The 27,980-nt window shown below is 40.2% G+C and overlaps 2 protein-coding genes across 3 annotated transcripts; both read right to left on the bottom strand.

The window, feature by feature from the left end:
- Positions 1–1,572: 1,572 nt before the first annotated feature.
- Positions 1,573–21,119, bottom strand: DDX46 (DEAD-box helicase 46). The gene is made up of 23 exons (XM_085073551.1): positions 20,983–21,119; positions 18,482–18,664; positions 18,069–18,209; positions 16,788–16,905; positions 16,452–16,617; positions 15,999–16,150; positions 15,555–15,668; positions 14,783–14,948; positions 14,299–14,419; positions 13,775–13,950; positions 13,336–13,457; positions 12,459–12,537; positions 10,576–10,658; positions 9,553–9,717; positions 9,031–9,193; positions 7,928–8,121; positions 7,560–7,697; positions 6,791–6,940; positions 5,978–6,175; positions 5,164–5,382; positions 4,647–4,791; positions 3,968–4,041; positions 1,573–3,503 (listed from the first exon to the last, which is right to left on the bottom strand). The coding sequence occupies exons 1-23, from the start codon at positions 20,997–20,999 to the stop codon at positions 3,456–3,458; spliced, it is 3,132 nt and encodes a 1,043-aa protein (XP_084929677.1). The 5' UTR covers positions 21,000–21,119; the 3' UTR covers positions 1,573–3,455.
- Positions 21,120–21,190: 71 nt separating this feature from the next.
- Positions 21,191–27,642, bottom strand: CAMLG (calcium modulating ligand). Of its 2 annotated transcripts, XM_085073552.1 has the most exons (4): positions 27,445–27,642; positions 25,873–26,327; positions 24,926–24,991; positions 21,191–23,185 (listed from the first exon to the last, which is right to left on the bottom strand). In XM_085073552.1, the coding sequence occupies exons 1-4, from the start codon at positions 27,605–27,607 to the stop codon at positions 22,994–22,996; spliced, it is 876 nt and encodes a 291-aa protein (XP_084929678.1). In that variant the 5' UTR covers positions 27,608–27,642; the 3' UTR covers positions 21,191–22,993. The 2 variants fall into 2 exon arrangements, with proteins under 2 accessions (XP_084929678.1, XP_084929679.1); XM_085073553.1 differs by lacking the exon at positions 24,926–24,991.
- Positions 27,643–27,980: the final 338 nt, after the last annotated feature.

The following is a 27,980-nucleotide window of genomic DNA, read 5'->3' as shown; positions in this document are numbered from 1 at the left end:
ACCACCTCACAGCGAACTGAGGCAAAGCCAGGCCCTTGTAAATGAGCTGTTCAGCAACACACCATTGATAGTATCATGCCCGTGGCAGAAAGTTAAAAACTAATCCTGGCTGGCCTCACAGGCTCGATCCTCACAGACACAGGTACCTGTCTCTAACCCTGCCACTACTCTGGCTGAAGTAACCACCATTTCTTACAACTGTAAACATGCCTGAAGGACTGAAACACCAAAGTATTCTCTTGCTCCTTGAAGCTCCACCATGCTTTTTCTTATTTTAGAAGGATCCCAAATCCAGCCTTTGGTGTTTGTTTTATATTCAGCTGTCGCAATTGCAGAATTTCAGGAAAACTTTGCTGAACAAAAATTTATTTTCTTTCTTCCACTTGGAAGACTTAAGTACAAAAAACCCCTACAGATGGTACTTTGAGCCTCTGAATATTTTATTTAATTAGCAGCCAAATGCACATTAACTAAATTACCCTGCTTTAATTGTACAAGTAATATCTCAAGCAGCCAGCACAGGGAACAGCTATGGAACGTGCTGACTGTGATCTCCATTCAATTGTCTGGGTTAAAATTTCATAGCATAAAGTTAATATGCAAAGGAGGCCTTGAGCTGCCTGTTTAATGAAACAAAGGGTGGCAACAATGTACCATATAGTTCAGGGAGTACAGAATTCTGAACTGTGATAGCACACATTTTTTATCTTGCTGTGAATTTTTTTTTCCCCACACAAACATTAGATTTAGTCCCTCCTACTTTCCTGGCTAGGGAATTGATCCTTCACAATAAGGTGGGGGTTAGTGCTGTTTGAATCTCTGGTGGACCACTTGCACAGAATACAAGGGAGCCAGGCTGGGATCAGGGATTTCTCTCTGCCCTCCCCTCCCTGGTGTGGGTCTGCTGCACGATGACAACACAGCGTTACTGGGACATGCAAGAAAAAGCTCATTCGTGATCCAGTGCCAAACAGTTGTATCACTTACCCACCCAAAATACCACTGTTCATGCAAGTACTGAGAGCATAAGGCAACCATGGAAGCTGCTGGCAGCATTAGCACCTGGGCAGGTAACAGAACAAGCTCTGCTTAATATTAAAAAAAAAAAAAATAAAAAATACAGCATCCCTGTACTCTTCCCAAAACTGGCAACACGAGTCCAACCAGGGCAGATTCCCTGGAAAGTGGCCAAATCATGATGTTTATAAAGATCTTGTCTATAACCATGGACACACTCACAAAGAACTAAATACATTTTTTCTTCTCCAAACTTTAATTCTCATCTTGTTTCCACTTTTTTTTCCCCTGTGTATTTGTCCATTTGAGAACTTCTTTTCCACCAGCTTTTAAGTGTTTTGCTTCTGTTTTCATGTATCTAAACACCTTCACTGTGACTTTCTTAACTGAGTCAGGGCTGTGTCCCACTGCATTTCCAGCACAAAAACAAAAGCACAATCTGCTGTTCACAACACCCTGCTCCAAAGAGTGTGAGGTTAACTGTCATAGAAAAAAAACCACAGTGCAAGTACAGAAAACAGAGGAGCTATTCAGAAAGACAGTTTCTGAAAAATATACATTGAAATTATTTTTATTTTTGCTGGAATTAAAAAAAACATAATATTGACATTGCATTTAAAACCCCCAGGAAGTTAGAGATTATACATTGTTTCATCTGCAAAATCTAACAAAAATGTCTCCATCATGCCGTTTTTTAGGAGATACCAATATATGAACATTTTGAACCAAGATTTTTAAAGAAGTGTCAGGCTGTCCAAACTCCAAAGTGTTCTTGATTAAATACACAAAACATGTCACTCTTCTGGGAAGGGACACTATCCAAAAGCTAGACAATTCAACAATTTCTATGAAAGACATCAAACCCCAGTTCTTAAGGGAAGGAAAACGGATGTATTTAAATGTAATCATAGAGCTTTAGTTTGAGATTTCGGTTTTAAGTTTTGAGAAGTGTTACGGTGTGTGCTGTTTCTGTTCCACTCCATGTATTAATACTGGCAAGTACTACATTAGGGGTGTTCTTATCCTAAATGTAGACTATTGAGCTGGTATAATAATTTCTTTCCTTCTTCCCTGTACTGCAAATAAGGTACGCTGACAGGGTAACAGACAGTTGTATACAAACAGAAAGAGTCACTTAAATTACCTGAAGTTTGGAAAGAAATGTTGTGAATTTATACAGCCATGATGCAGATTGTATGATTTGTCTTCACCAGGGTTAAAGCAGTATATACACAGCTGGTTTAAAATTACACTTTTCTTCTCAATGTGTCAGGTAAGAAAAGCTTTCTATGAAAGTCCTTTTTAAAGTCATCATCTTGAAAGTCTTGCAGCTGCTAGAATGAGACAATTCAAATTGCTACTGCTTCGGCTCCAGACAAGCACACAGGAGAGTTAAATGCTTAGGAGTAGTGTCCATCATGAATACTAGTGGGTATGGGGATGAGACCTCAAAAACATCGGTCTTGCCTGTCCCAGTAGCTTATTGACTGCAATGATAGTCAATATTTGTGGTATTCATTCATAAATATCACTATACATTTTTACTTAAAGCCATGTCCTAGCAGTAATAAAGATGACAATCCTGGGGGAATAACCACATTAAAGGTATATATAACAACACTATAAAAGAGTGACAAAGTTGTATTTCATTACAAAAGAGGTTTCTCTTTTTTTTTTCTCTGTGAATTCCTTTTTAAACTAAAACAGGCTTTCATTCTTATGTCACCAAATGAGGAAAGAAAAAAAAAAATCAAATCCTAAAATTCTGATGTTTAGAAAAACCAGGAAAACTATTGCCATACTACAAAACATTTCACTTTACAACAATCCCAAAGAGTTATCTATTACCTGGATGATACAGACAAAATGGGACATGAGAAGGATGAGACCTTGAGTATTTTTGGATAAAATTCTCTACTCTGATCAATGCAAGACTCTCTGACCTTACAGGGGCATTTGTACAGGGAATGAACGTGTGTGGAACCAGCCAGAGAGATGCTATGGATCAGAGAAAAATCCTGCCTTTATTCTGGTGTTTTATCATTTTTCCAGTATAAATTGATTTGTGAACCATCCCAACAATATGAAGCAAGTACATTCTAACAATTTCCAACATAAATCCCAACACTGTTTTATTCACTTAACAGTATACTGTCAAAAAAATTAAAATCTGTTTATTTTGTATTTTTTATGATGAAAAGTATATAAACTGCACTTTTAAATTAAATCATGTTCCACCAAAACTGGTCTGCTTTAAGACTGATAACTTTAGTGGAGAGAATTAAGATGCTTCAGCAAGTATCAATTTTCTGTTAAAAAAGTCCGCAAGACAAAATAAAAAAATTTCTTAATTTACAATAAGCAGTGTAAACAGCAAAAACAACAGAAGCCACAAAGTTTCACGCACCAGCTGTTGGCAGACAGGTAACTCCAAATACTCATAAAACTTTGTATCTTCCTTTGTTGGTTGGTTGGTAAGAATTTTGCTGCAAATGAAGAAGAGGATAATCACAGTTAAAAGTGAAAATGGATAAAGGAATTGCAATAAAACCCCACTACGTTACTAGCTGGATATGTTGTAAAGCTACAGCAAACCAGATCTCTCAATACATATAAAATATTCAAACGAAGCAAACAATTCTCCTCTTCCCTGCCTGATGGTGTTGAAATTAAGAAATTTATTGGGACCCAACCCTCTGAGGGGTCTTCATTCAAAAAGCTCCATCAATGTGTGATCTCCATCTGCTGGCTGGATAGCAGCCGTGTTCTGGCTGACTACCCAGTGTCATGGATTTTTAGGCTGTTCAATAAAACAGTGGTTTTGAGATCTATAGGTCCCAGTCCCTGATATTAATAAAACCTCATGCCAGAGTGTCAATATTTGCAGAAATCAATCTCATAAAGCATAAATTAAGGCACTTTCCCTCTGTATTCTGGATATTACACTCACCAATCTTATGAGCTCCTCTTTTATAAGTCGTGTGATTTCTGCCTTTGCTTTCTGTACAGCCAGTTCATTGGCACCTGAAGATAAAAATACGTATTATAATCTTAAACACTTTCTGTATGTGAATAAACACTGCTGGCTACTTTCAGAACCATAGTAACACTTGCTGGATGTCCTCAGCTATTTGGTGAAGAACACTCTATTGCACACTCTGCCACAGCTCGACTGTGTTCTCTTTTAAGGAAGATACTGCAAACGGTCATAAATTATACTGTCCAGAACTGTGTAGGATTAGAGGTTTCTTTGAGAAAAAAACTACTCAACCATCATGACATTTGCAAAGTTTTTGTTGTAGTAGTTGATGCAATTTCTTATACCTTTAACAGACTAAACAGAATTCTATTTTCTTCCTTATTTCACACTGACACAGACCTCTTTGTGCTTATTCTTTTTCCTCTTTTCCTCTCCTCCAAACTGATTTCATACATGGTTGCTGTTGTTCTGTGGCAGGTGAGCAGAATCCTCTCTGTGATCCCCATGGATCATTTGACTAATTGTGTTTTTTTGTAACTGCAAAATAACTACAGTGGGTCTGTAACTCAAGCGTCCAAACAGACTACAGAAATTCCATGTTTAATTACTAGACTCACAGCTTTGAAACATTTATAAAAAGAATACATACTTTCTATAGCCAAATAAATCTTTCGTTCTCCTTCCTTGGGTTCTTTGCCTGGAGGGAAGTAAGTTCCCCTGATTGTAATGGCAGCTTCAGAATATTCACTGATTCTCTGCAGTGCTTCTTTGGAGGTAACTTTCCATCTGGCAGTCTGCAAGGTGAAGGATATGGGAGGATCAACAAGGAGAAAGGCACCACACAAAATGGCAATCCATTAGAAATGCACAGGTACTAAAGAAGGGGCAAAGAGCAGTAAAGCCTTTCCAAAAAACACCAGAGTGTCAGAGATTGCGGTACGAGAAAACTGGGTAGAAGGTGAAGATATTTTTGTGTGATAAGGAATACTTGGAGTAGGTCCAAAGCAATGCATTTATATAACCTGAGAAGTAACCACAGTTAGTGCAGTAATTTTGATTAGGTATGATCAGAAACGGAGACAAAATACTTTACTGGTGTAAGTATGAAGAGAGGTTTTGTTAAATAATGGTAATTTTCACTTGATTTTAGTAAAATGGTTACTTGCCTGTGGGAAGTCATTGATCTCTAATTCTTCTTCATATCTCTTAAAGGATTCATTCTGTCCTCCATCCTGTTTCTCTTCCTCCTGCTTCTCTATGGGTACATAATTGAGCTTGGCATTGATTTTTTCAGCCAGTTGCTCTGCAATGGTCTTGGCAGACACAGTAGGAGCTTGAATTGTGCCTCCTCTCAGGATAGCATTTGTAGCCTGCTGCATTACATCCTGTAAAAATACAGGTCCATATTGAGAACAAGGTAGCCAAAAAAATCCTATATAAACCAATAAGGGTTTCGTTAAAGCTCTCTATGTAATGTAATTATCTGCATAACAAATACACTCTCCAGACTTCTGCTCTTCCTTCCTTCTTCTCAATTACTCCCTTCGCACCTGCATAGAAAAGATCTTACAGGTCCTTTTGTATTTTCAGCTTAAAATATCTTTGGACATACCAGAACAATTAACCTCAGTCTAAACACACTGTACATCTCATGTACATCTGATGCTTCATGCTTCAGCAGAGAAATATGTTCTGCAACTCTGCCAAAGCTGACAAAACTAATTGTGTAATGTTATCAGTAATGAATTAACTCTTTGCCAGGGCAGACAAAGCATTTATGGTTCTGTAGTAAGTCTTATAAACATATAAGCTCCCTTACAAATCCTATATAAGTGAGTTAGCCCAGCCCAAATGAGATAAACAATGCAGTATGTTACTAGTGTGCAGAAACACTAAATAAACACTAAATGGCAGCCACAGAACAAAGAACTGAACAATGTTTATTAAAAAAGAATAAAATTGGTCTGTAAAGAGCCTGACCTTAAAGTGGAAGGGGACCATGACTTGTGCTTCTGCTCCAAGATTCTTCTGGGCATTGATTCTCAAAGCCAATCTTTTAGCAATTTCCAATTTTTCTGCATTCCCAGCTGATGGTGTAGGAGCATTTGACGTTCCTGGTGCTGCCATGTCTTTTACTCTTTTCTTTGAATTGAACATGCTTTCAATTTGTTCATCAATCTAAAAAAAATAACAATTATATGATCACTGCATTTACCACTATATAATCTTATAAAGAATGAAAACACCAAGGGGCATTTAGTTTACATGCTTTTGAAGAAATTAATCTTGTATAAATGGTAGAAGCCTGCCCAAAACTACAGCTCAACAATGATCTAATCAGGAAAAAGTCTAAACACAGTGTTTACTTGCAAGATCATAAAAAGCAATCTAACAAACATTAAGAAAGGAATCCAGTAAGATTTAGAAATAGAAAAGGCTACTATCAATGTCTTTGAAACACTGCAAATAAAAATATGTTTGCAACTGAGGACAATCATTCTATTTCATTTACGCAATATTAATATCACAAATAATTTATGTGACATTTACATAACCACATACATTAAGTGTAAAATACCAGTAAGTCAGAAAGATACACTGAAGATCTTCCTCGATCTTGAGCTTCGTACCTATAGCTCTTTATATTCAAAGAGTACATACAATCAGTAACAAAGGTCACAGAGTAACCAAAATCCATGCACTCTGATATGTGTTATATAACCTACTGGGGAAGAAAATCAAATGTATTGAGAAAATCCATAAGCAACTTAAATCCTATTCCCAGGTGCTTACATCAACAGCTGTATCTTCATCATCTGAATCTTGCAAGCCAAGAGCTGCTTTTTGTAGCTTCTTTCTTTCATTAGCCAAAGCCTGTTCTGTTTCATCAAATTTAAAACCTTTGCCAGAGAATCCACTGCTTTTTTTAATCAACTTTCCCTCCTGAAAACAGAAACAATGTATTATCATACTTAGGAGTTTAAAATCCTAGTTCTGATAGTCATAAAATAACTGGAAGATTATACAAATAATTTTGAAGTTCTTTAAAATGCAAATCCTAGCACATTTATAAAGCTCTTCAAATTTAAAAGCTGCACTTCACAATGAAATGTAATGAAAAAAACTGTTAATTCAGCTGAGACAATACCCTATTGGGATTTTCTGTAAGTATACATTTTAAATGCTTTTCAAATGCAGTAAAAAAAAAAACCCTCCATTTTTTTATATCAGAAAAACTCCAAAGTCACTCTTCTCGGCACGACCAAGACCCTCTGATGGCGAGAGCTCTAGAAATAATCATACAAATTCTGTGAAAGAACTTCATTATCTTGTAAGTGAATTTTGTTAAAAGCTGAAGTGCCACTTATACCATAGGTATTCATTACACACTAGATGACAAAATTTAAATTCTCAAGAATGGTTCTTTAAAGGACATTTAAGATTCCAATCCTGAGGTCACTTACACACTTAGCTAAGTACATGTGTTCCCAGTGAGGTGACCCATAAGCATACAGAGGCATTAAACCTGGATCAAACCCCTACAGAAGAAAGAATTACTTACAGCCTTCTGTTGGTCTTTGAAGTCAGCCCAGAGCTTCTCCAAATCAGGAGGAATTGGATTCCCGGACAATTCCAAAGCCTTAATGATATCACCAGCATAACGTGCCTGATCCTCAGTAATAAATGTATATGCATACCCCTGGTCAAAATTAATTTAAGAGACAATTAAGAAAAAGCTCTAAAGATGCTTTATCTCTGAACTTACTGAAGCACCCTTGCACAGGTGCTGTTTTCTGGTCAGTGAAAGTAACCTTTTCATGACCAACACAAACTAGTCCCTCTGTAACTATCCCTTAGAACAACTTCATCAAGCAATAAAGAAAGGAAAAATGTCAGTACTAACCAAACCAGACAACGGGCTGTACATACCTTATTGCCAGCTCTCCCAGTGCGGCCTGCTCTGTGCACATAGTCCTCATAATGGTTGGGACAGCTGTAATTGACCACCAGCATCAGCTGCTTCACATCCAAGCCCCTCGCTGCTACAGATGTGGCCACCAGAAGTTTGCAAGTTCCGTTCTTGAAGTCGTTAATGATGCTGTCCCTGTCATACTGATCAATACCTGCAAAACAAATCAGTTCATTAGGAAGCTGTGCTTTAAGCCACAAGAATTTGTACACAGGTCGAAACAGCCAAAACAGCTTCCAACTTCAAACAACCAAAAATCACAAGCAAATAAAACTTCAACACGTTCACACTTTTAAAGGCAAAATACATGAGCCAGAATAACTTCTATTATTTAGAGTAACTTTTAATTTTTCAACTGTCAAAAGATGTTTTCTCCATACCAAGATCCCAAACTTTTTTCTAACATTATTTTCTATTTGATGTCATATACATATACATATATATACATATAGACCCCATATGGAAGCTTTGTCTGTTCTCTAAAGGCAATAGAAATCTCAGAAGGAGGAGAATATTTTTCCCTCTTCCACTGTTGCATTCCTGCCTATCAGTGGTTTTGTACTTACTGGTTTTATATATAATGCTCTAAAAAATAATGCAAGTTTTAAAATACACTGGGATGAACAGTATTGTAAAGAGATTTTTCTCCCCTTGCTACTTCTGTTATACTACTACTTGATAGAAGAAAAGTAAAGCAACAACTGCTGCTACTGTGGAATCTCAAATAAAAATATCACATGATACTCCCCAACGGCACTCACTACCCTGCAATACCAAGTAGTTAGCAATATTCCCTGAGAGGTGTTAACTCTCAGTAACAGTCCTCTTGCACAGACACAAGATTAAGCATCTGATGACAGCTCATAGGGAACAATGAAGAGTTATTACAGAGAACTATCATATCTTTTTCAAATTAAGAGACAATTATCCTACTCAGTTACAATGCAAAACCTGCTTAAGAAGAAATAATTGGTACCAGACAGGAACTAAGTGATTTTTAGGTACTGGATACCAACATTCTAGTCTGGATTAGTTAATATAAATCCTTAAGTTTGCATATTACCTCCATGAAGAGACAAGCAAGGATAAGAGGCCCTCATTAAATCTTTCAACAACCCATCAGCATGTTCTTGCTTATCTACAAATATGATAACAGATCCTTTCTCCTGGTAGTGCCCCAGTAGCTCCAGTAACTTCAGAAATTTGTTCTCCTCCTCTATGACAATCTGGAAAAAGACACACAAAAACAAAGTAGAAAGAGTAAAAAGATGTATCTTAAGTCACTAAACAAGTCCAGAGTGTATAAAAGTAAGAATTAGGAATAGGAGATGACTTTTTCAGGCTGTTCCCACAGTCAGTGGTAAAACTGCTGTTCAGCTTAGTGCTATAAACCAACTTTGTTTTTAAAGTGATCACATTGCATTTGCAGCTTAGGGTGTTGATTTATTCTGAGTTCATGCTTAATAAGGTCATAAACTTCTAAAAATAAAAGCTCTGGGGGTATATTGGTTTATATTCAATATTGCTGGGAACAATCTTTTGCAAGCAAAAGAGAAGATAAGCGAGGCAGATGTGTGATACTCACAACGTGTTGCTCCACATCAGAACAGACAACACTTCTGCCTCCAACCTGCACTTCTATAGGTTTACTGAGGATCCTGCGAGCCAGGGCCTCCATAGCTCTGGGAAAAGTAGCAGAGAACATGACAGTCTGACGGTCAGGCCTGACGTTGTCTACAATGCGCATAACCTGTGGTAAGAGAACATTCCCTGTTAACATCCAAGTGCTGGAACTCAACTTCACACACATACAAAACTGTCCTCATGGAAGTCAGGTGGTATTTGCACCTCATGGACTGTAAAATGTTCCTCACAGATTTCCCCTTGGGACAAAGCTGCTGGCATTGGAAGACAGGTAAAACTTGCTGGATTTGAAAGGCATTGCATGGCAATATGCAATCTGGCAACAGCTCAGCAGAAATTCTAGGAAATGTAGCAGAAACCCTACTGGTCAAGAGACAAATAAAAGGAATTTTCCTAGTTTTGGAGAACTATATAGCCTATGACAGTTGAAAGAGCCCTGGATGTCCGAAGCTCTCAGCAAGTAATTTGTCAGCAGCATTTCCAACATTTTGTTCCTATCTCTTGCCAAGAGACATCAAAGACTATAAAAGCAGACTACAACTACCAACACAACACCTGAATCAAGGGATTACACAGGGATATAACATGGCAATAAATACTCAAAATGAGTGGGTAAAACACCCTGTGTATTAGATAAAAATCTAAGCTATACGGGAATTTACTGAAAGCAAAACATAGAATCACAGAATAGTGTGGGTTGGAAGGGACCTTAAAAATCATCCAGTTCCAACCTCATGTCATGGGCAGGGACACCTTCCACTAGATGTGAGGACAATGTGATGTTATAATAATGTGATAACAGATGTGAGGATAATAGAAACATAAAAAGTCAGCTTAAACTGCTGTCCACATGAAGCACATTCTCTTGAACACCCATTGGCAGTGTAGTAATAATTTTAGCATTGCAAAATCCTTGAAGTGAGAAATGGCATCTTTTGGCAACATCCCTCATGTAATGACTTACCTGAGGCTCAAACCCCATGTCAAACATTCTGTCAGCTTCATCAAGTACAACATATGTGACTCTACGGAGGTTTGTCACCCGACCTGTGAAAGGAGAGGAAAAAACACATGGGAAACAAAATCAAATGGAAATCTAGTTTCCCTCAGGAATATTTTTTAAATGTTATATAGACTCACTATCTTCTAACAAAGACATTAATTAATTTATTAAAAAATTCACTAAATGTGAATTTTAATGTTCACACTTTAATCACACATACATTCTGGGAAATGTGTAAGTATGCACAAGGCCCTTTTAGTTTGTCAAACTCTTCTCTTGCATACCATCATAGGGCCAGAAGAACCTGAAAAATTCAGAAAACTGCCCTCGCCAAAACACATCATAAAACTAAGACTGAGCTGAAGCAAGGAGCCACATCAGCCAGTATCTGACAGCGGCACCTAGAAAAGAACATATTAGAGATTACAGCGCATGTGTGGAAGGCAAAGCCCAGTGCTAACTGCTGCAGCCTCAGAAAATTCCTTTATACACAATCTGCAATGCTTCCTTGGAGCTAAGAATAACTATTTGAGGACAATCATACTAGTTCTAGATCACTGCTAGTAATAGGCATAAAACAGAGTAAGCAGTCTTTTCAAAATGACTATATAAAGATTCAAACCTACACAGTAACACTACTGAATTTAAAATCAAAAACCACCCCAAATTCTGGGACAGGTGGAAATAAAATGAGCAAGTTGTGCTTCTGTGAACATTTTGAAATTATCATGGACAAGACATAACTAGCACCCTTCCCAAACAAACAGCTAAGAGATTCCCTTTCAGGAGAAGGATTTAACTCAAGGATTGCAGAATCATATTCTCAAGTGATATGAATGCATTCAGTTCCACACAACGGCAGTGTGACACTGCCAAATGCTCTCAGAACGAAACAGATTTGCCACATTTTCTACACTATCACTCAGACTTGTGCCTGCCAAACTACAGAAGAATTTGGCCCTCTCAGCTTCAGCAAATTGTAGCTGAATCCTCAAATTATTTAAGACATTTAGCGCTGCATTTTTTAAGATATGGAATTCATACATAAGGAACAAAGGAAGTACTTCTTAAAATCTACGTATCTATTTAATATCTTAACACTTTCATCCCCAAATAATAACTTTGTAAAATTACTTGGGAACAGCATTAATGTACCTACCTTTGACGAATTAAGTCTTGGAAGCCCAGTTCTATATGTCTTGAAGGTACTTTTTTCACAGAAGTTAAATAATGTCAACAGTTTAGTAGAGGTTTTGATGTGGAATAATTTAATAATAAAACTTTATCTAATAAGCATGCAATGGTTACACTAGGACAAAACCTCTTAAAGCTGCAGTGGCTCAGTTTAATCAATCTGAATATCTAATATAAGATCAGTTTTTTACTTTTGAGCAGGTATTTAGGGAGGGCTTCTCTGTTTTTTAAAGCCAACAGATAAAGGCAGAGTCAGATGCTCTAATGTAAACTGGGGAACTGCTGAGCTACACTAACACAAATAACGGATAAATGGGCAGACAAAATAAGCAACTCTTACATAACCTTTATCTAAATGACTTGAAGTTAAAAAATTTGGACCAGCACATTTCAAGTTTAGCAATAATAAACATTCTCAAAAGCACTTCAAGAATGTAGTGTTTCCATCCTCCCAAAAAAGTCAAACCAATATATGCTATATAAAGTAAACCTATTATTAGTGCTATATGTTCTCAATTGCTAGATAGTGCAGCCTGAAGAGATATAAGAAAATTCTGTAAGACCATTTATCAAAATTCATGATCTTTGAATTTGTTAGAATTACACAACAAATATAAAGAATTCTCCAAAGGAAAAGGTTTTCTACTCACCATTGTTAGCTGCTAACATGTCAATCATACGTCCAGGTGTGCAAACAATAATTTCAGCACCTCTTTTGAGTTCAGCTATCTGATTTCAAAACACAGTAAACAATGTATTAGTTTTTGCTTCATGATTTCTTTCAGGTTTTTTTAAAGATATGTCACCTGGCAAAAAAGAAAACTACCTACATTGTAATAAAGCTGTTCCACTCATATGAATTACGTAAATATTTTAATTAGCAATTTCTTTAAGTCTTTGGAAAACTTTACTTCCAAGAAGCATAACCCCTGACAGCCTGAGTTACCACCACATGAAGTAGTTCTAATGGGGATATGACTTCAATACAGTTAGGAACCTGTAAGAAATGTCAGTGTTATATCAGGGACAAGTGACAAGAGACACACCATGTTCCACCCCAGAGGGTCACTCCTACTGCTTCCATAAATGGGTGGGGCAGGAGTGTGGAACTGCTTAAAAAATAATCTAAGTTACTTCAAGATGCAATATTTGATAATGCAATAAACCAAAGTTATAATTTTCTAGCTTTAGCGATCTTAAGGTGAACTCTCAGAAAAATACAGCTTCTCAATAACTTTCAAACTATTATATCCCACTAATAATTCAATTTTAATTTAATGCTCTGTACATACATAAAGTCTGAAATTTTTAAGGATCGTATCTGAGACTTTTCAAGATCAGTATGTTTAAGGCTCAGGTACATGCAAAGCTTTTTGTATTACTAGTATTCTCAGAAAAAATCCATAATGAAGACTACAAATGTACTGGATTCATGGGAAAGAAAAAGCAACTAATTTTGCTGCAAAAATAACATCAACTACCAAAGCCCAAGAATTCTTTGACAAAGCAGGCATGTGTTTTGCCTACCTGTTCACTGATTCCTGTTCCTCCATAAACACAGACAACTCGAAGCCCAAGTGTCTTTGAGAATTTCTTGCACTCCTTGGTAATCTGCAAAGCCAACTCACGAGTAGGTGTCATAATGACAGCTGAAAAGTAAAGCATTTTCATCATACATTGCAATAAGAGATGTTGTAATTTACACAATAGAAATATAAGAACCAAAGGAGTAAGGTCTCTCAGATACATGGATATGGGAGTGCTATTGAAACAACTTGAGATAGCACAGTGATCACAAAACAACTTTAAAGAGCACGTTGATCATGAACTAAAAAAAAAACATTTATCAATGGACATTAGTAAGTGCTTCTCCCTATAACCAAGAGAAGAACTGGAGTCCCATCTAAAGCATATGCTTGAGGTTATATTTATTTAAATAGTAACTTGGAAAAAAAAATCCTTTTACCTATTGGACCTTCTCCTTCTTCTAATGGTCTCTGATCCATAATGTGTCTGAACATGGGCAACAGAAACGCAATAGTTTTTCCACTTCCTGTTTTAGCAATGCCAATCAAATCCCGTCCATTCATAATTGCTGGGATAGCCTGGGTTTGAATGGGAGTGGGCTTTTCATAGCCATGCCTTAAAGAAAGGAAAAAAAAGTATTTTAGGAACAAAATAGAACATGACAGATGTGAATCATGAAGTCATGCTAAATTTTTTTTGCATATTCATATTTAAAAATACATATCACTGCCATTCAAAAAATACAGATCAAATTGGGCAGCAAAAGGATGACACAAATGGGAGAAAATAGTTAATATCAGTAATTCAATACTGAGTGATAAACACTGATGACTATATAATGTAACATCTACAAACGTGGGCGTGTGGCATTATGCAATGAAGTAAAAGATCTTTCTCATGGACATAGGACAGAACACTGTGAGCATTACCAAGCATGATACAATTCATAAAGTGCTTGCTTACTTTTTGAGGGCAGTGAGAATCTTCATGGAAATACCACATTGTACCCAGGTTTTTATTGGTTTGGGACAGCCTTTTCCCTTGACTGTAATTCCCTCCAGCTCCAGCCTGTACACATTTACCTCTGAAACAGAGTTTACATTACAACAGAGTCAAACTTCACACTTCACTACCTTGATCAAGGAATTCTTGCTTTGTCCCTTAACATGAAATACTAATTTTATCATCACCAGAAAAACCAGCTTTTTGCTCATTACACTACTTGTTAGGAGTTAGGTTGAAAGGCCTCAGGCTAATTTTCTGACCAAAGCTTCATATATAATTATAGTAAGTTATTGACAATAGTGGTGCAACTGAATTAACAATTTTCTATACCAAGTTGCTTCAAATGCTCTTTATATCCAAAAGTATTTGCTATTCTTTGCACATTGAAATCCACCATTCTTTTATTTAACAGTAAAGGTGTTTTGGTTGTTTTTGTCTTTACCTTCTTGAGTCATTTTAGCAAGTTCTGGTACTTCCACATAGAAGTTTTTCCGGAAAGGTTCATATTCTATCTTTCCATGATCCACTGGTTCTAGCAGCTTTCTCTGCTTGGTCTGATAGCCAGTCAGGGCAGTCTGAAGATCAACTTCCTCCTCTTCTGAGGAATACTGCAGAGATCACAATTTGTATTTACATTAGGATGAATGAATTATGATGGTGTTCAGTTTTTTCATTTATGGAGAAACTATTCTGAAGCAGCACATACTTCTTACTGTATTAGACGTGATAACTAAGACCTGCTCTCAACTTAAGAGTCCCAGTTGCTCCTTCCCCTAACTCAATCATATTTCTCCCAAACCTTAACTCTTACCATGTTCTGTATCACTTTCATGACTTTATAAATGCCAATACCAGCCTGTTATTCAGAAACAATCACTGCCATACAAAAGAAAAGTGGAAAATAATAAGATAAAGCAGCCACCCAACAGATCGGTGTCACACTGCAGTCACAGCTCTAACACATGTCCCCACCTCAGCTCTGAAGGAGCACCACTAACACTGGAACTGCAGCCACAGAGCATGGTCTGAACTGGCTGAGCTCCAGGGCCTGCAGTGTACCAGGCCTGTGACTCAGGCAAGGCTGTCCCTCCACAGCCTCCAGAACAGCAAAGCACCCACACCCTCCAAAGCTCTTCAGGCCAAACACACAACCACAGGAAGCAAGAAGAGGCACTTTGCCTTTTCACAGGAGAAATACAAGATGTTTCCATTACCTCCATAGCATCTTGGTCATTCTCCATGAGCTCCCCTTTCTTCTTTTCTGACTCTGCAGCTGCCTTTTTGGTTGTCACCACAGTTACCACTTTGGTAACAGTTGGTCCAGTTTTCTATAAAAACAGTTAAAAAAATTAATGCACTATTTTATAAAGCAAAACCCATACTGTATAAAACATACAGAATATTTGTACTTCTGGATGTATTATGCTGAGCGTTGGGGGTATTTTTCACTTCCCTCAGTGAAATTTTACCAGAATAATGCTTGATACAACAGCTTCATAAAAACACCAGGAAATGAAAGTTAAAGCAAACAGGCATTAAGTGCATCTAACTTCTTGCCTTTTTGCACTTTCCCCCATTTTTTCCCAAGCCATTTTGCTATTAAAACACAAAGTTATCTTTGTCTTTCAAAAATAAAAAATCTTAATAGATGTTTTTACCTTTTCACTCCCACCTCCACCTTTCACACTTCTCATATTGAACTTCTTGACCTCTTCTTTTACTTCTTCCATATATGCATCCAAAGGATCTAACTCCTCATCTTCAACTTCATTGCCTTCTTTTTCTCCTTCTGCAGTTTCCTCTTCATCATCTAACATGAGCAAAAAAGACGGCAATAAAGACAGGGAAAGATAAAAGTCCTTACACGTGTCAAATTATTATCTACCCAAATAATTACAGCCCAGTGTTATTACCATATAATTTTTCCTCATGCAAATCTCTCCACTCGGTTTATCAAAAATGTATCTTAAACCATTTGACACCATGACGAGATTTAGGCTTTGTTACTTTACAGCTCACATTCTGAAGAGCAACTAAATGCTTTAAAGATAATGTAATAAAAATATTACTAGGCACAAAAGTATTTTGTTATATAAAAAGAGATTAAATACCATCATCATCTTCTAAACTCCATTTCTTTCCCTGTTTCATCTCTTCAATTTCTTTTTTTAGCTCTCCTATGTTTTCCATCGCCTTCTTGCGTTGTTCTTCCCTCCATTTCTCCACTCTTTCTTTTCGTTTTCTCATTTCTTCTTCTAGTTTGTTCTGATCAAAATTCTACGATAAAAACCAACCAAAGAGCGTAAATTAATGGCCACTGGCTTTAGTCTATGCATCTTCAAACAAATATAACCATTGAGTGAGCACGCTGTAGAAGACTGGACATCCACAAACTTCCTGGCTTAAACATTTTATCTTTTAAATTTACAGGAGTTAAAAGTCTCTACCTCAGTGGCCACAGCATTTGTGGTAGCATCTTTATCCTTCTCTTCTTCTTTGTCATCTTTGTCTTTTTTCTTTTCTTTGGAAACTTCCACACCTTCTGTCTTTTCTTTAGATCTTGATCTGAAAGGTAAGATTAAAGGTTTCGTAGAACATCACAGCTTTTCTCAGGGGAAGGATACACATGTGCTGGACAGAAGCAGAACTATGAACACCCTGTATATTTTTAAACACCTCACAAAACACACTGCTTCCCAGACAATCTTTCCATGTCATGGAATTATTTCCTCTGTCCACCACAAATGTACTCTATTGCAAATCACCGATTCACATGCTTTTCTCATTTTTTTACAGACTTCATTTTCAGAGCTCTTACAATTGATACTCCATTTGTTCTGGACTTTATTTTACCTCCTTGAAGTCAGCATTTAGAAAAGAGAGAGAAAAAATTTCCTGTTTGTGCAGTTTCTAGAGAAAGGTAAAGTGATCTAGTGTGGCTAGCACAGGTTTTTCCCATGAGAAATTTTCTTGTGTTTTATAAATAAAGATAAAGTTTGGATGTTGTTGGAACAGTGTCCCAGAACTTGGACAGTGCAGGCCTGGCTAATCAGGCCTGGGGGAAGGCTTCTGACTGACCAATCTGGGTGACTTTTGAGAACTCTATATATGTGATGAAATCAAAACAATAAAGGTCATTCCTTCTTGCCACTGAGAACTGGTGCTTTCATTACTCTGCTAGCTGCTCAACAGCGACAATCTAGCATCTTGCCATGGAAATGTGAATATCCCCCTAAACACACCGTCCTGGCTGACAGACAAAAATCCTTCTCCCTGGGAAAAGCTACTCGTGTAATGCAAATGTAACAGGCAGACTTGTACTGAATACAAAACCCCTTTATTGCGGGTTTTATTATCCCTACTGGCTTCCAATTTAAAAGAAAAGAATGCATCTAAACCAAATATGTGCTAACGTATGACAATAAATATAAAATTCACTTTAGTCAATTAAATCTCATTAAGCTTTTTTATTTGAGCTATTCTAATACAAAAAATACACTTATTCACAAAGACTTTGTGATTCCAGCTTCTCACAATTTTTAAACTGCCATCACTACTTATTCTGTATCCAGACTGCTGTTACCATTTATGGACTTCCCACTCATTTTACAGCAGAGCCTGATTATGCTGTTTGCAATTATATCTGAAAACCCTACCAAGATATACTTAAAAGAAAATGACCTGCAGTAAGTTTCTGTCCATTGCTAAAGTCAGTAACACAAGAGTACCTGTTTTCTGTTTTCCTGTTCTTGCTCGGGCTGGAGGATCGAGACCGTCTCCCTCTACTCCTGCTCCTCGAGCGCCTCCTCTCTCTGCTCCGTGATCGTCTTCTCTCTCGGCTCCGCTCCCTTTCTCTACTCCTTGAACGTCTGACATGCAACAAAATTGTCTTTACTTAGGACGCAATCATAGTATAACTTTAGTCTTCTGTTGAGGAACAGGTTGTAAAAGGAACCCATCAAGACCACTAAGAACTTACAAACTCCAGCACCAGCAAGCCAGAGAGCATTTAATAAGCACAAAGCCTTAAGCATAGTGAAATCCATCACAGACATCAGCAAAGTAACCAACTGGAGTAGGAGAACATCAGTATTCAGCAGACAGGCCCATTTACATACTTTGACTGGAACTGAGGCCATACCTTTGACGTTTTCTGTCCCGTGATCGGGACCTTCTCTTGTCCCTGCTGCGCGACCTCTCCCGCCTGCGATCCCGATCCCTGCTCCTGGAGCGCCTGTCCTCGCGTTTCCTCTTGTCGGATGGGGAACGACTCCTGGAGCGGCTCCCGGAGCGCCCCCGGGACGCAGAGCGCTTCCGATAATGCCTGCGTGGCACATTCAGAGACCAGTGTGAACACCAGAACCACGTGCACTTAAAGGGTGCTTGTCAAGTGGTCAAGTGAGCAAAAAAAATTATCTTCATTTCTTAGACTTTTTATATGTATAAACATTAGTAATCATCTTGCCGAACTGATCAATATACATAAAGTTCTAACGATGCTGAAATTAGCAGGATTATTTGGTCATGATTTTTTTTAAATTTTAGAGTACTACTATAAGCACATCATGAAAACATCAGAACATCAAGTACAATTTCCTTTTCAGAAATCCACTGATTTCCATTTTATATATAGGAAAAGCTAAAGGCTCTTTGAAGCTATCTCAAATTCTGTCTAGCAAACAAAATTGCTCTCTGTTCCTTTTTATACAGTATATGTTTACCCATGAAAGGTAGGTAAACTATACCTCTGCTCAATGGGAAAGCTGGAATTAAAGACTGGAATTAAAGAAACATAAACCCCTGAGGATGCAACACAGCTGTGGTCAATGCCTTTACCACATTGACATCAAAAGAATTTCTGTAATATCAAACATCACAACAGAAGCTGTCAGAAGTCAGCAAGGCTTGAAGGATGTGTGATGGAGATGGGTGTCTCCTTTCCTCCCTCATTAATGCTCTCTTATCTCAACCATAGCATGGGGCAGAGCAGGGCCAGGAATTTTCTAGGAAACTCTTTAGCTGAGCGCACAAGTCACAGAGGAACCCTGACTGTGACCATTTCCTCTTCTTCCAGTTTCATAATTTCAGTCACCATGCCAGAATAATTCCCTTGTTCAGTCTCCTGTGGCTCAGGACACACAGACCTGTTCTCCTAACAAGCCCAGTAGTCAGGCTTGAGAAGCAGGAAGAAGCAGAGAAGGCATAACTTAAGCCCCCCAACTCCTATCACTTCCATTGCTGTATTAAAATACTTCGGCACTGAAAATAAAAGTGTATTTATATCTAGTCTATGTTATGCAGTATATTTAGGTACCATGTGCATTTGGAGTCAGCACAGTAGCATATACCCACATCCTGCCTTATCAGCAGGATAACTGAGTGCAAAGAACATCTGTTGGCATTGAGATGTTTGATTTCTTTCCCATCTCCATCACAAAATGCTATGGGATCCGCTCTGTATTTCCTCTCTTTCTAATATTTTCGTTTTAGAGAATTAACTTTTTAAAATTTTCTTTGTTCTCCGCAGTGTGCAATAACGCCAAAGATACAATTTCAGGTTGCAGAAGCCCCAGCGTGAGGAACATTTCTTCACACCAACCCCAGCACATGCAGCCCCCATCCATCTCCACCCACCACTCACTCTCACCCTCTTACCATTTCCTCACTTTTAAAACCTCTTTTTATGTTAAAGTAGAAAATACATACAAGTTTAAACCCACTTTTAACATTATTTTTAGCCCAAACAGAAAAGCCCTGTCATCATCAACAGAGAAGCTGCACTGAGACAAGCATGGGAGTCCTGTTGGCTGGAGCGCCAGAGCTTTAGCTTTCAATTCAGCAGGCTCTAAGGGGGTCCTGTACCACCCTTGCTGCCCAGCTCATTTGGAGCTAATTTAGATAAATCTGTGGGAGTGCCCAGCTCTGCACTAGATCACTAATTTGAGCCTAAAATGTTTGTTAAAATTTCAAGTCATCTGCCTCTCTCGGTGTAAATCTCCGTTATGGCCCTGGGAGCTGTTGCAGTGTAGTACAACTTTTAAAGTCAGCTTTAGTGCAAAAATCAGATGGTTTGATTAAACAAGGAAATAGGCATATGCCCGACAGCACTTGCAAATTGTGGAATGGGTTTAAAGCCTGATAAGTGTGAGCAGCTCCGAATCATCTGGAGCACAGGGGCACATTACTGTTGAGCTGGTCACAACACTAGCCAGGTGTTTTTATCAGCTGCGAGAGGGCAAAAGATACGTAATTCTGCAAAAATACAAAAAGCACGGGCAAAACCGTCTATAGCAGGTTAACCCCCTTACGTTGCTAATTACGGCCTTTTTGAACAAGCCCGCGAAGGCCGGAGAGGCTCCGGGAGCCGCGGGGTCGGTGCCGGTGAGCCCCGGCAACTCGGACCCACCCAGCGTTGGGAGCAGCGGCCCGGCCCGGAGCCCCGAGCCCTCGGCCTGCCCTCAGGGCCGGCTCCAGGCCCGGGCCCTGCCGCGGCGGCCTCAGCGCGCACGCCGGCCGAGAGAGCCCGCGCCACCCTTTGTCTCCCTCCCGGCCACCCCACCGCGCCGCTACCCCGCAGCGAGCCGCGATCCCCGAGCGCGCCACAACGCCCGGGCGGGCGGGGCGGCGGCGGCGCTCCCTCACCTGGACTCGCGGCCCATGGCGGCGGCGCTCCCGCTACACGGCGGCGGCCATTCCGCGCCAGCACGGCGAGAGGCCCGCGGGGAGGGGAGGGCCGCCTTTTCCGGCCCGCACCGCCGCCGCGCCCCCCGGCGGTTGGAGGGCGCAGCGCCGCCCCGGCCGCACGAACGGGGCACGAAGCTATAATCCAGCCGCACAGAGCGCCAGGGAAGCGGGTAACAAATAGGCTTTTAATAGAAAACAATCCGTCCGGCAACAAACATTGAACAGAACTATGTACACCAACAGAGGTAAGGTAAAAACGTAATAAAACAGGTTGGTTTCTTATTAAAGGTCGTTTCTTGATCGGCATTTCTTCCTCGAGGTTTCTTAATCAAGCACAAGCCTCTCCTGGTGCTCTGCCCATGCAGGAGTATTAACCTGATTAAAGCTTTTACGGTGAGGATTAAAAATTCATTGCTTTTTGCAGGTACTGGTGTTTTCCAATTTATTTGTATTGCATTTGGGCATATAAATAGAGAAACAGAACAAGTAACTTTTGAGCAAATTCATTATTTACATATTTCAACCTTAATTTAAATGACTGTAATTTGAATTCTCTGAAATCTAATATAAACAAATTTAAAGCTTCTGAATCAATACCTGTGCTAATAGACCTAAGTCAGAATTTTCTGCAGCCCAGCCCTGTACATCTGTACTGTAATACTGTAACATAATCAGTTTAAAAAAAACCAAACATGAAAATGGTCAAATCAAAATATAAGGTTCTTGTATTCAGGCCACAAACATATATCTAATTTAAAAGACAGAAATGCATCACTAAAATTACAGGCGGAAGCTTTAACAGAGGATAATCAGCTGAAAGCTGGGCCATTTACTTTAGAGAGCTACAATCAAACACATCTGTTTCCTAACAAAGCCTCAGCAGACAAAGACCAAGTTAAATATGTGGTTTACCATGCTAAAAATAGGCATCAGCCTACACTACCTGAAAGTCCAGATTTAAAACAAGAAACTTCAAGCTGAAAACACTACCAAATTTAGCTTCGAGATTTTTAGAGATTATAAGCATTTAAGTTGACTATTTGGAATGACACTTCCTTCCTCTCACTGTGCAAAATTCCTAAGAGATTGAAAACAAAACAGTTTCCCTTGTAAGTTTTAGAAACACTAGGGCAAAGATTTGATACAGCAGGTTGGGTGCCAATATATACAACTTCTCCCTCGTGAGATGAACTGCTAGCATTAAAAAAAATATCAGAAAGTATAGCTATGAGCTGCACTAGGATTAGGTTGCTGGAAACTCATAAACAGATGAGTTTAGTTTTGTTTCTTACTTTTTGATTAATGACATTTGTAAGCACCAGGACTTTCTTCTTGTTGGTTTTGCTTAGCTCTTTCCCACAAAAATCATCAAATTAAATTAATTACAATCACAACAAGTAATGTATAGCAAGGCAAGGATCAGGACAACAAAGTGGCAATTTTCACCAACATTCTCCAGAAGCAGCTACTTGGTTCAACATTCTGAACTTGAACATTTGAAGAGAATACAGGGATTTCTTTCTTGTGAGCTTTCTTTAAAAAATGGGAACACCACAAAATGAGCAGGTCTTGTTAGCTATAGTCTTACAGGATATACATATATATATGGTTCTGCTGAAGGGAACTCTCTTCTTGTTCTCACTGAAAAGAACAAAGACAGCTTTGTAAATGTTTATGAAGGAGGCTGAGAAGGGCATTATCTAACTAAAGCAAATAAATCATCCACTGACACTTGCATCCTAGCCTTCACATTTGTAATACGCAGACACAGTACTTAAACTGAACCAACACAACTGGCAGTCTGGGACTCTGCTCTCCCTTTCCCAAAATGACTGGATTTAAGGCTCCTTTCAAGCATTTGAACAGGTAAGAATTTTAGTGAAGGTTTAGACCTGCCTGCACAGTCAGACGTTAAAGGAACACAGTCCAGAAAGCTTTAGTGTAGCTACTGTGTGGAATTCTACAGCCATCATGGTACTTCAGAGCCAAAAACCAAAGTAAGTTCATGGCAAAAGATAAAAGTAAAGAAATAGACACAAAGGTCTGTGAAAACATCTCCCATTTTGCTGTAGGTGTCCATGGAGCGACTGATCACTTCTGCAGGGATTCCAGACAGGAGAAGAGCAGCAGTCAGTACTGTCGTTTTCACCTTCTTCTCACACTGAAAGGGAAAGAAAAACCAGTACCACGTTAGTTCTTCTAATCCAATTCTGCTTTATATGTCACCAATGCTGTGCTTGTTTCACACATTCCAAATTCACTGGTACCAGGTTTGGATTGATTCTCTCCAGACACACTCCAGGATTCACAGCACTTATCCTAGACAGAGATTCCTGCTGTGATGGATCCAGCAGAGCTGAGAGAGAGGCTGGTTAACAGCAGATAAAATTCATCCCCAATATTCTGCCTCCTTCACGCTGCTGCTCCCAGCAGGCTGAGATGTGAGGCTGGGCAGCTGCTCCTGCTTGAGTGGGAAGATTCCCAGACAAGGGAAATCTGGGGGTAAGAAGCTGAGCCTGGCATCTCCACTGGCAGAAATGGATTAATTTCATAACGCTATTTGGCAAAAAACAGAATCCCAGAATGGTTTGGGTTGGAAGGGACCTAAAACTCATCTCGTTCCAGCCCCCTGCCACAGGCAGGGACACCTTCCACTAGACCAGGTTGCTCAAAACCTCATAAATACTGTTAGTTTTCTAACAGAAAAATTATTTAGAGTTGAAAACCATTTCTGTTTTAGAACGACTTAATTTGGCAGTTTTGTCCTCTGAACTCAGAAAGGCTTCAAAACATTTTGAAAGCTGTTCCATCCCTAGGATGAGGAATCCCAAGGATCCAAAGTCTGACGTGCAGGAAGAGGTGACAGTGGCTGAAAATTCTAGTAATTTGATGATACTTGCTGGAGATCTTAATTTAATCCAATCTAAATCAAGCTTTCAAGAATACTTCTATTTTTCATGAGAGAAAAATGAAGGATAACAAAGGAATTGACCTCACCCAGGTCTAACTGCAGTAAAATCAAGTTGTGGAAAGGAACCACCTCTTTAAATTCTGAAACTGAAGAGCTGATTTTAAGTACAGCAGAAACAAGATCAAGAAGATGTAGCAGATGAGCTGGTGCAAATCTAAGGCTAATTCTACTATTTTGTGTTGTGACACATCAGCTTAGAATGACTATTAAGATATACTTAACTACAAAACAACTGCTGATTTATTCTGATTTCTACAAGTAATCTGTTATTCCTTTTAAAATGCAAATTTTCCCTTTTAACTATGGATTGAACATCATTCAATCCCACTTTGAACAGCAGACCTGACAAAATCATCAACCTAATAAATGCTTCAGCACAATTACCTGGTGTAAATATATAAAGCAAGTGGTATAGCAAATCTTGCTAATAAGCAGCAAGTTTCACACACAAAGGAATGTCTCAATTCAAGCTGCCATTCAAACCAATACCAGCAGCGGAATGCAGAGCCCTTAAAAGCAACTGTTCTGCCTAGTTTTTTAGCAAACACACTCCCAAATTTCATCCAGATATTTCATGCAGAACAGCTGCTTAGCAAAGCAAACAATAACCAGAGAAGAGCATGGTCTAGAGAAAAAGCAAGTTTCCTGAAGACATGGAATAACTACCTGCATCTCCTGGTCACATGCTTGTAATTAGGCTACACCTAAACAAGCTGCTAGCCCATGTTTTCACTGCTGATTTATAAAAGAGCTGGACTAAATCTGGAAAGATTAAAAACCAGTGTAACGGATTGGCATTGGTCATTCAACTGCACAGTTTAAAACAAGGGAAGAATACTTCACATGCATTGGTCCTAAAATAATACAATCTAAACACAAGCTTAAATTGAAAACACTTCAAATTAATCTAATTCTGAAAAAAAAAATTACCTTTGGAAAGTACTTGGACAGTCCCATGTAAGCAAGTTGTAGAGTAAGAAATGGTGCAAATATTGACTGAAGGAACAGAAAAGAATATATAAAAATTAACTTGGTCAGAATAGCTAAGAAACACAGAAATTTAATGCTGCCTAAGTCATAAAAGAAAAATAGTAGGTAAAAATTAATTTGTGGAACAGAGCAACACCATTCTTGAATACTACAAACCTAAGTAGATATGTTACGTGTCAAAAATAAGGTTCTGCCCTATTTTCTTTGAGCCTAAGGACCTGAAATCACAGAAGAGAACAGCAGTGTGTAAAACTGAGCCCAGGGATCCAGGAGCTGGTAGGCTGTACCTGCCACACACCTCTGTACTGTACTGGCATGCACTGGGAATACTGACGAACTACTTTTCCCAGGCTGATAAATGAGTAGGATCCACTTATCTTGGAACAACTGCTATTCTTAGAATCACAGAATGGTTTGGGTTGAAAGTGACCTTAAAAGCCATCTCACTCCTTCCCCCTGCCATGGGTAGAGATACTTTCCACTAGACCAGGATGCTCCAAGCCCCATCCAACCTGGCCTTGAACACTTCCAGGGATGGAAACTCTATTCTTACTCTTACTCTTCTTTAGACTCCAAACTAGAGGAGCAGCTGACTCATGCTCACAAAGATGGGAATAAGCTTGTAGGGAACTTCAGCTGCAACTATTCCAGTGCATCTGCTCCTCAAACACAACAGACCAATTGTGCTACTCTCAATGGTTACACAGTGGCTGTATTAAGTAGCAGATTAAAACTCAGCAATTTTTTTAGGTTTTATACAATTGTCGGAAATGTAAAGAGTGCCTAAAGTTCCCAACTCTACATTACCAGTAGACTTCAGCCCCAGATATTTCCCAGTAATTTGCACCAACCAGCAAACTGCAGCAGCATTGTGTCCTTGAACTCACCAGGTACTTGCACACAAAAGCCCTGACCGCAATGGCGAGCAGAGCACATCCCACCAATCTGAAAATGCGGAAAGAGTCAAACTCCTCCGCTGAATTCCCATTCTCTTGGCTCGGCTTCTCACTCATCAGCTGGTTCCTCAGCTTTAGGGCTTCGTCAAACCTGGACAGGTACTGCTCTAAGCCGTGTCTTGGTGGCCGTGGTGCAGCCTCAGAGGGCAGGTCCCCCCTGTGACGGTGACGAAGCTCGCCTGTCCCCTCGGTGACCAGCTCTGGGGCTTTACCGAACAAGTCCTTGTCCCCTCTGAGCTCTGCCATGCTGCCTGCGTGGTCAGTCGAGCCTGTCACATTACACACAGAATCGCCAAGCACAATCCGCTTGGAAACTGAAGGAATGGGAAGAGAGTTTGATTTATCTTGCTCGTGCTGAAGCTTTGATTCTGGGTGACTTTCATCATCTAAGGAAGAGAAATAAAAACACAGAGTTACGCACACTGGGTATGTGGAACAACACTTTAGCCATACTGGATCAGGGTCCTGGGTCTCTGCTTCCCAAGTGAAAAGACAGATTTATGACTAAAGAGGGCAGTCTTCATGAAGCAGACACGAGATGGAACGCTGTGCAATGCACATGATTAGTGGAAGCTGTCAGTCAGCAATGGAGAAATTAAAACACTGTACTTCATTAAGCAACAGTACTGTATGCACAAGCAGATCCAAATACATAGATCAACATTTAAAAAAAAAACCAAAGATTTGCAGAAAGTGAATCAACCAGAAGAGCATTAACACCTGACAAATAAGCAGACAACAATAATGCACTTTGGCTTGCTCTCTACTGTCAGAGGCAGGGCAGTGTTAACCTGCTCTGTATCAAACCTGAAGACCCATCTTACAATGAGGGAGATGATGGCAGAGAACAAAAGCCAAATCAAGAACAGGTCTGGTCCTACCAGAGAGCAAGAACCAACACTTCAGGAGTACTTCTCAGTGTTAAGTCAGACTGGTTCATGGCTCATGGGCATCCTTGCAAACTGAAATCTGAGAACTCTTTGCTGGCAAGACAGCCTGCTTGAAGCACCTACAGAAATATAACTGCCCTACCTCCACTATGGTTCTGCAAGATAATTCTGCATGCCAACCACGAACATCTATGTCACTATCCAAATGTGAGATAACTTTGCTATAAAAAGTCAGCTATGAAAGCCAGCAGCTACTGACTGAAAACATGGGGGAGGCTCATCCTTTCTTCAACTAAAAAAAGCTACTTGCAGTGAGATGACAGCTTGTCTGCTCGCTCTCTAGGGACAGTGCCGGGCCCAAGTCCCGACCTTCTGACGGCACCGGGATGTCATGGGCGGGTCCCTCGCGGAGCAGGGCAGGTCGTGCTGCTTGAAGCATCCCTGCCAGGGAAGGAGGCACTGAATGGGGAGACAGCCGGCCCTGTCCCTGCGGGCAACCGGCCGCTCCTGCCCACGAGGAGACCACGGGCGACGGTCACAGCCGGAGAGGCCGAGGCGCCACCGCAGCCCCGGAGCCCTCACACAGCCCCGCCGCACCCGCCACGGGGCTCACCCTTGCCCGCCGCGGGGCGGTGGAAGCCCATGATGCGGTTGATGCGCTCCTCCGAGTTCATGAGCAGCTTCCTGCGGCGCAGCTCGGCGCGGCGCTGGGACGCCGAGAGCCCCGCGGGGGGCCCCGGAGGTGTGGGCGCTGCTCCCGCGCCGCCGTCCGCCATCCCCCGCACCGCAGGCCCGGCACCGCGGGCCCGCCCCGCCCTGCGCGCAGGCGCGGCACCGCCCTCCTCCGGCCGCTGAGGCGGGCGCCGCCATTTTGGCGTGAGGGCAGAAGGGCGGGGCGCGCTGGGAGAGCGCTGAGCGCCCCCTGTCTGCCGGCGCGGGCCCAGAAGTGACGTCACGGCGCGAGGGGCGGGGCGGTGAGGGCGGGAAGGGGCGGTGGCGGCGCTGAGGGGACGCTGGTGACAGTGACAGCACGGCGGTGACAGTGACAGCACGGCGGTGAGAGTGACAGCACGGCGGTGACAGTGACAGCGCTGCGCACACAGGGCAGCCTCCGAGCCCGGCACTGCACCGCTGCGGGACAACCGGTGC

The sequence above is a fragment of the Lichenostomus cassidix genome, chromosome 13 (genome assembly GCF_008360975.1).
Source record: "Lichenostomus cassidix isolate B80296 chromosome 13, HeHo_3.0, whole genome shotgun sequence".
NCBI classification, from domain to species: domain Eukaryota; kingdom Metazoa; phylum Chordata; class Aves; order Passeriformes; family Meliphagidae; genus Lichenostomus; species Lichenostomus cassidix.
This window is presented reverse-complemented; position numbering and strand designations above follow the sequence as displayed.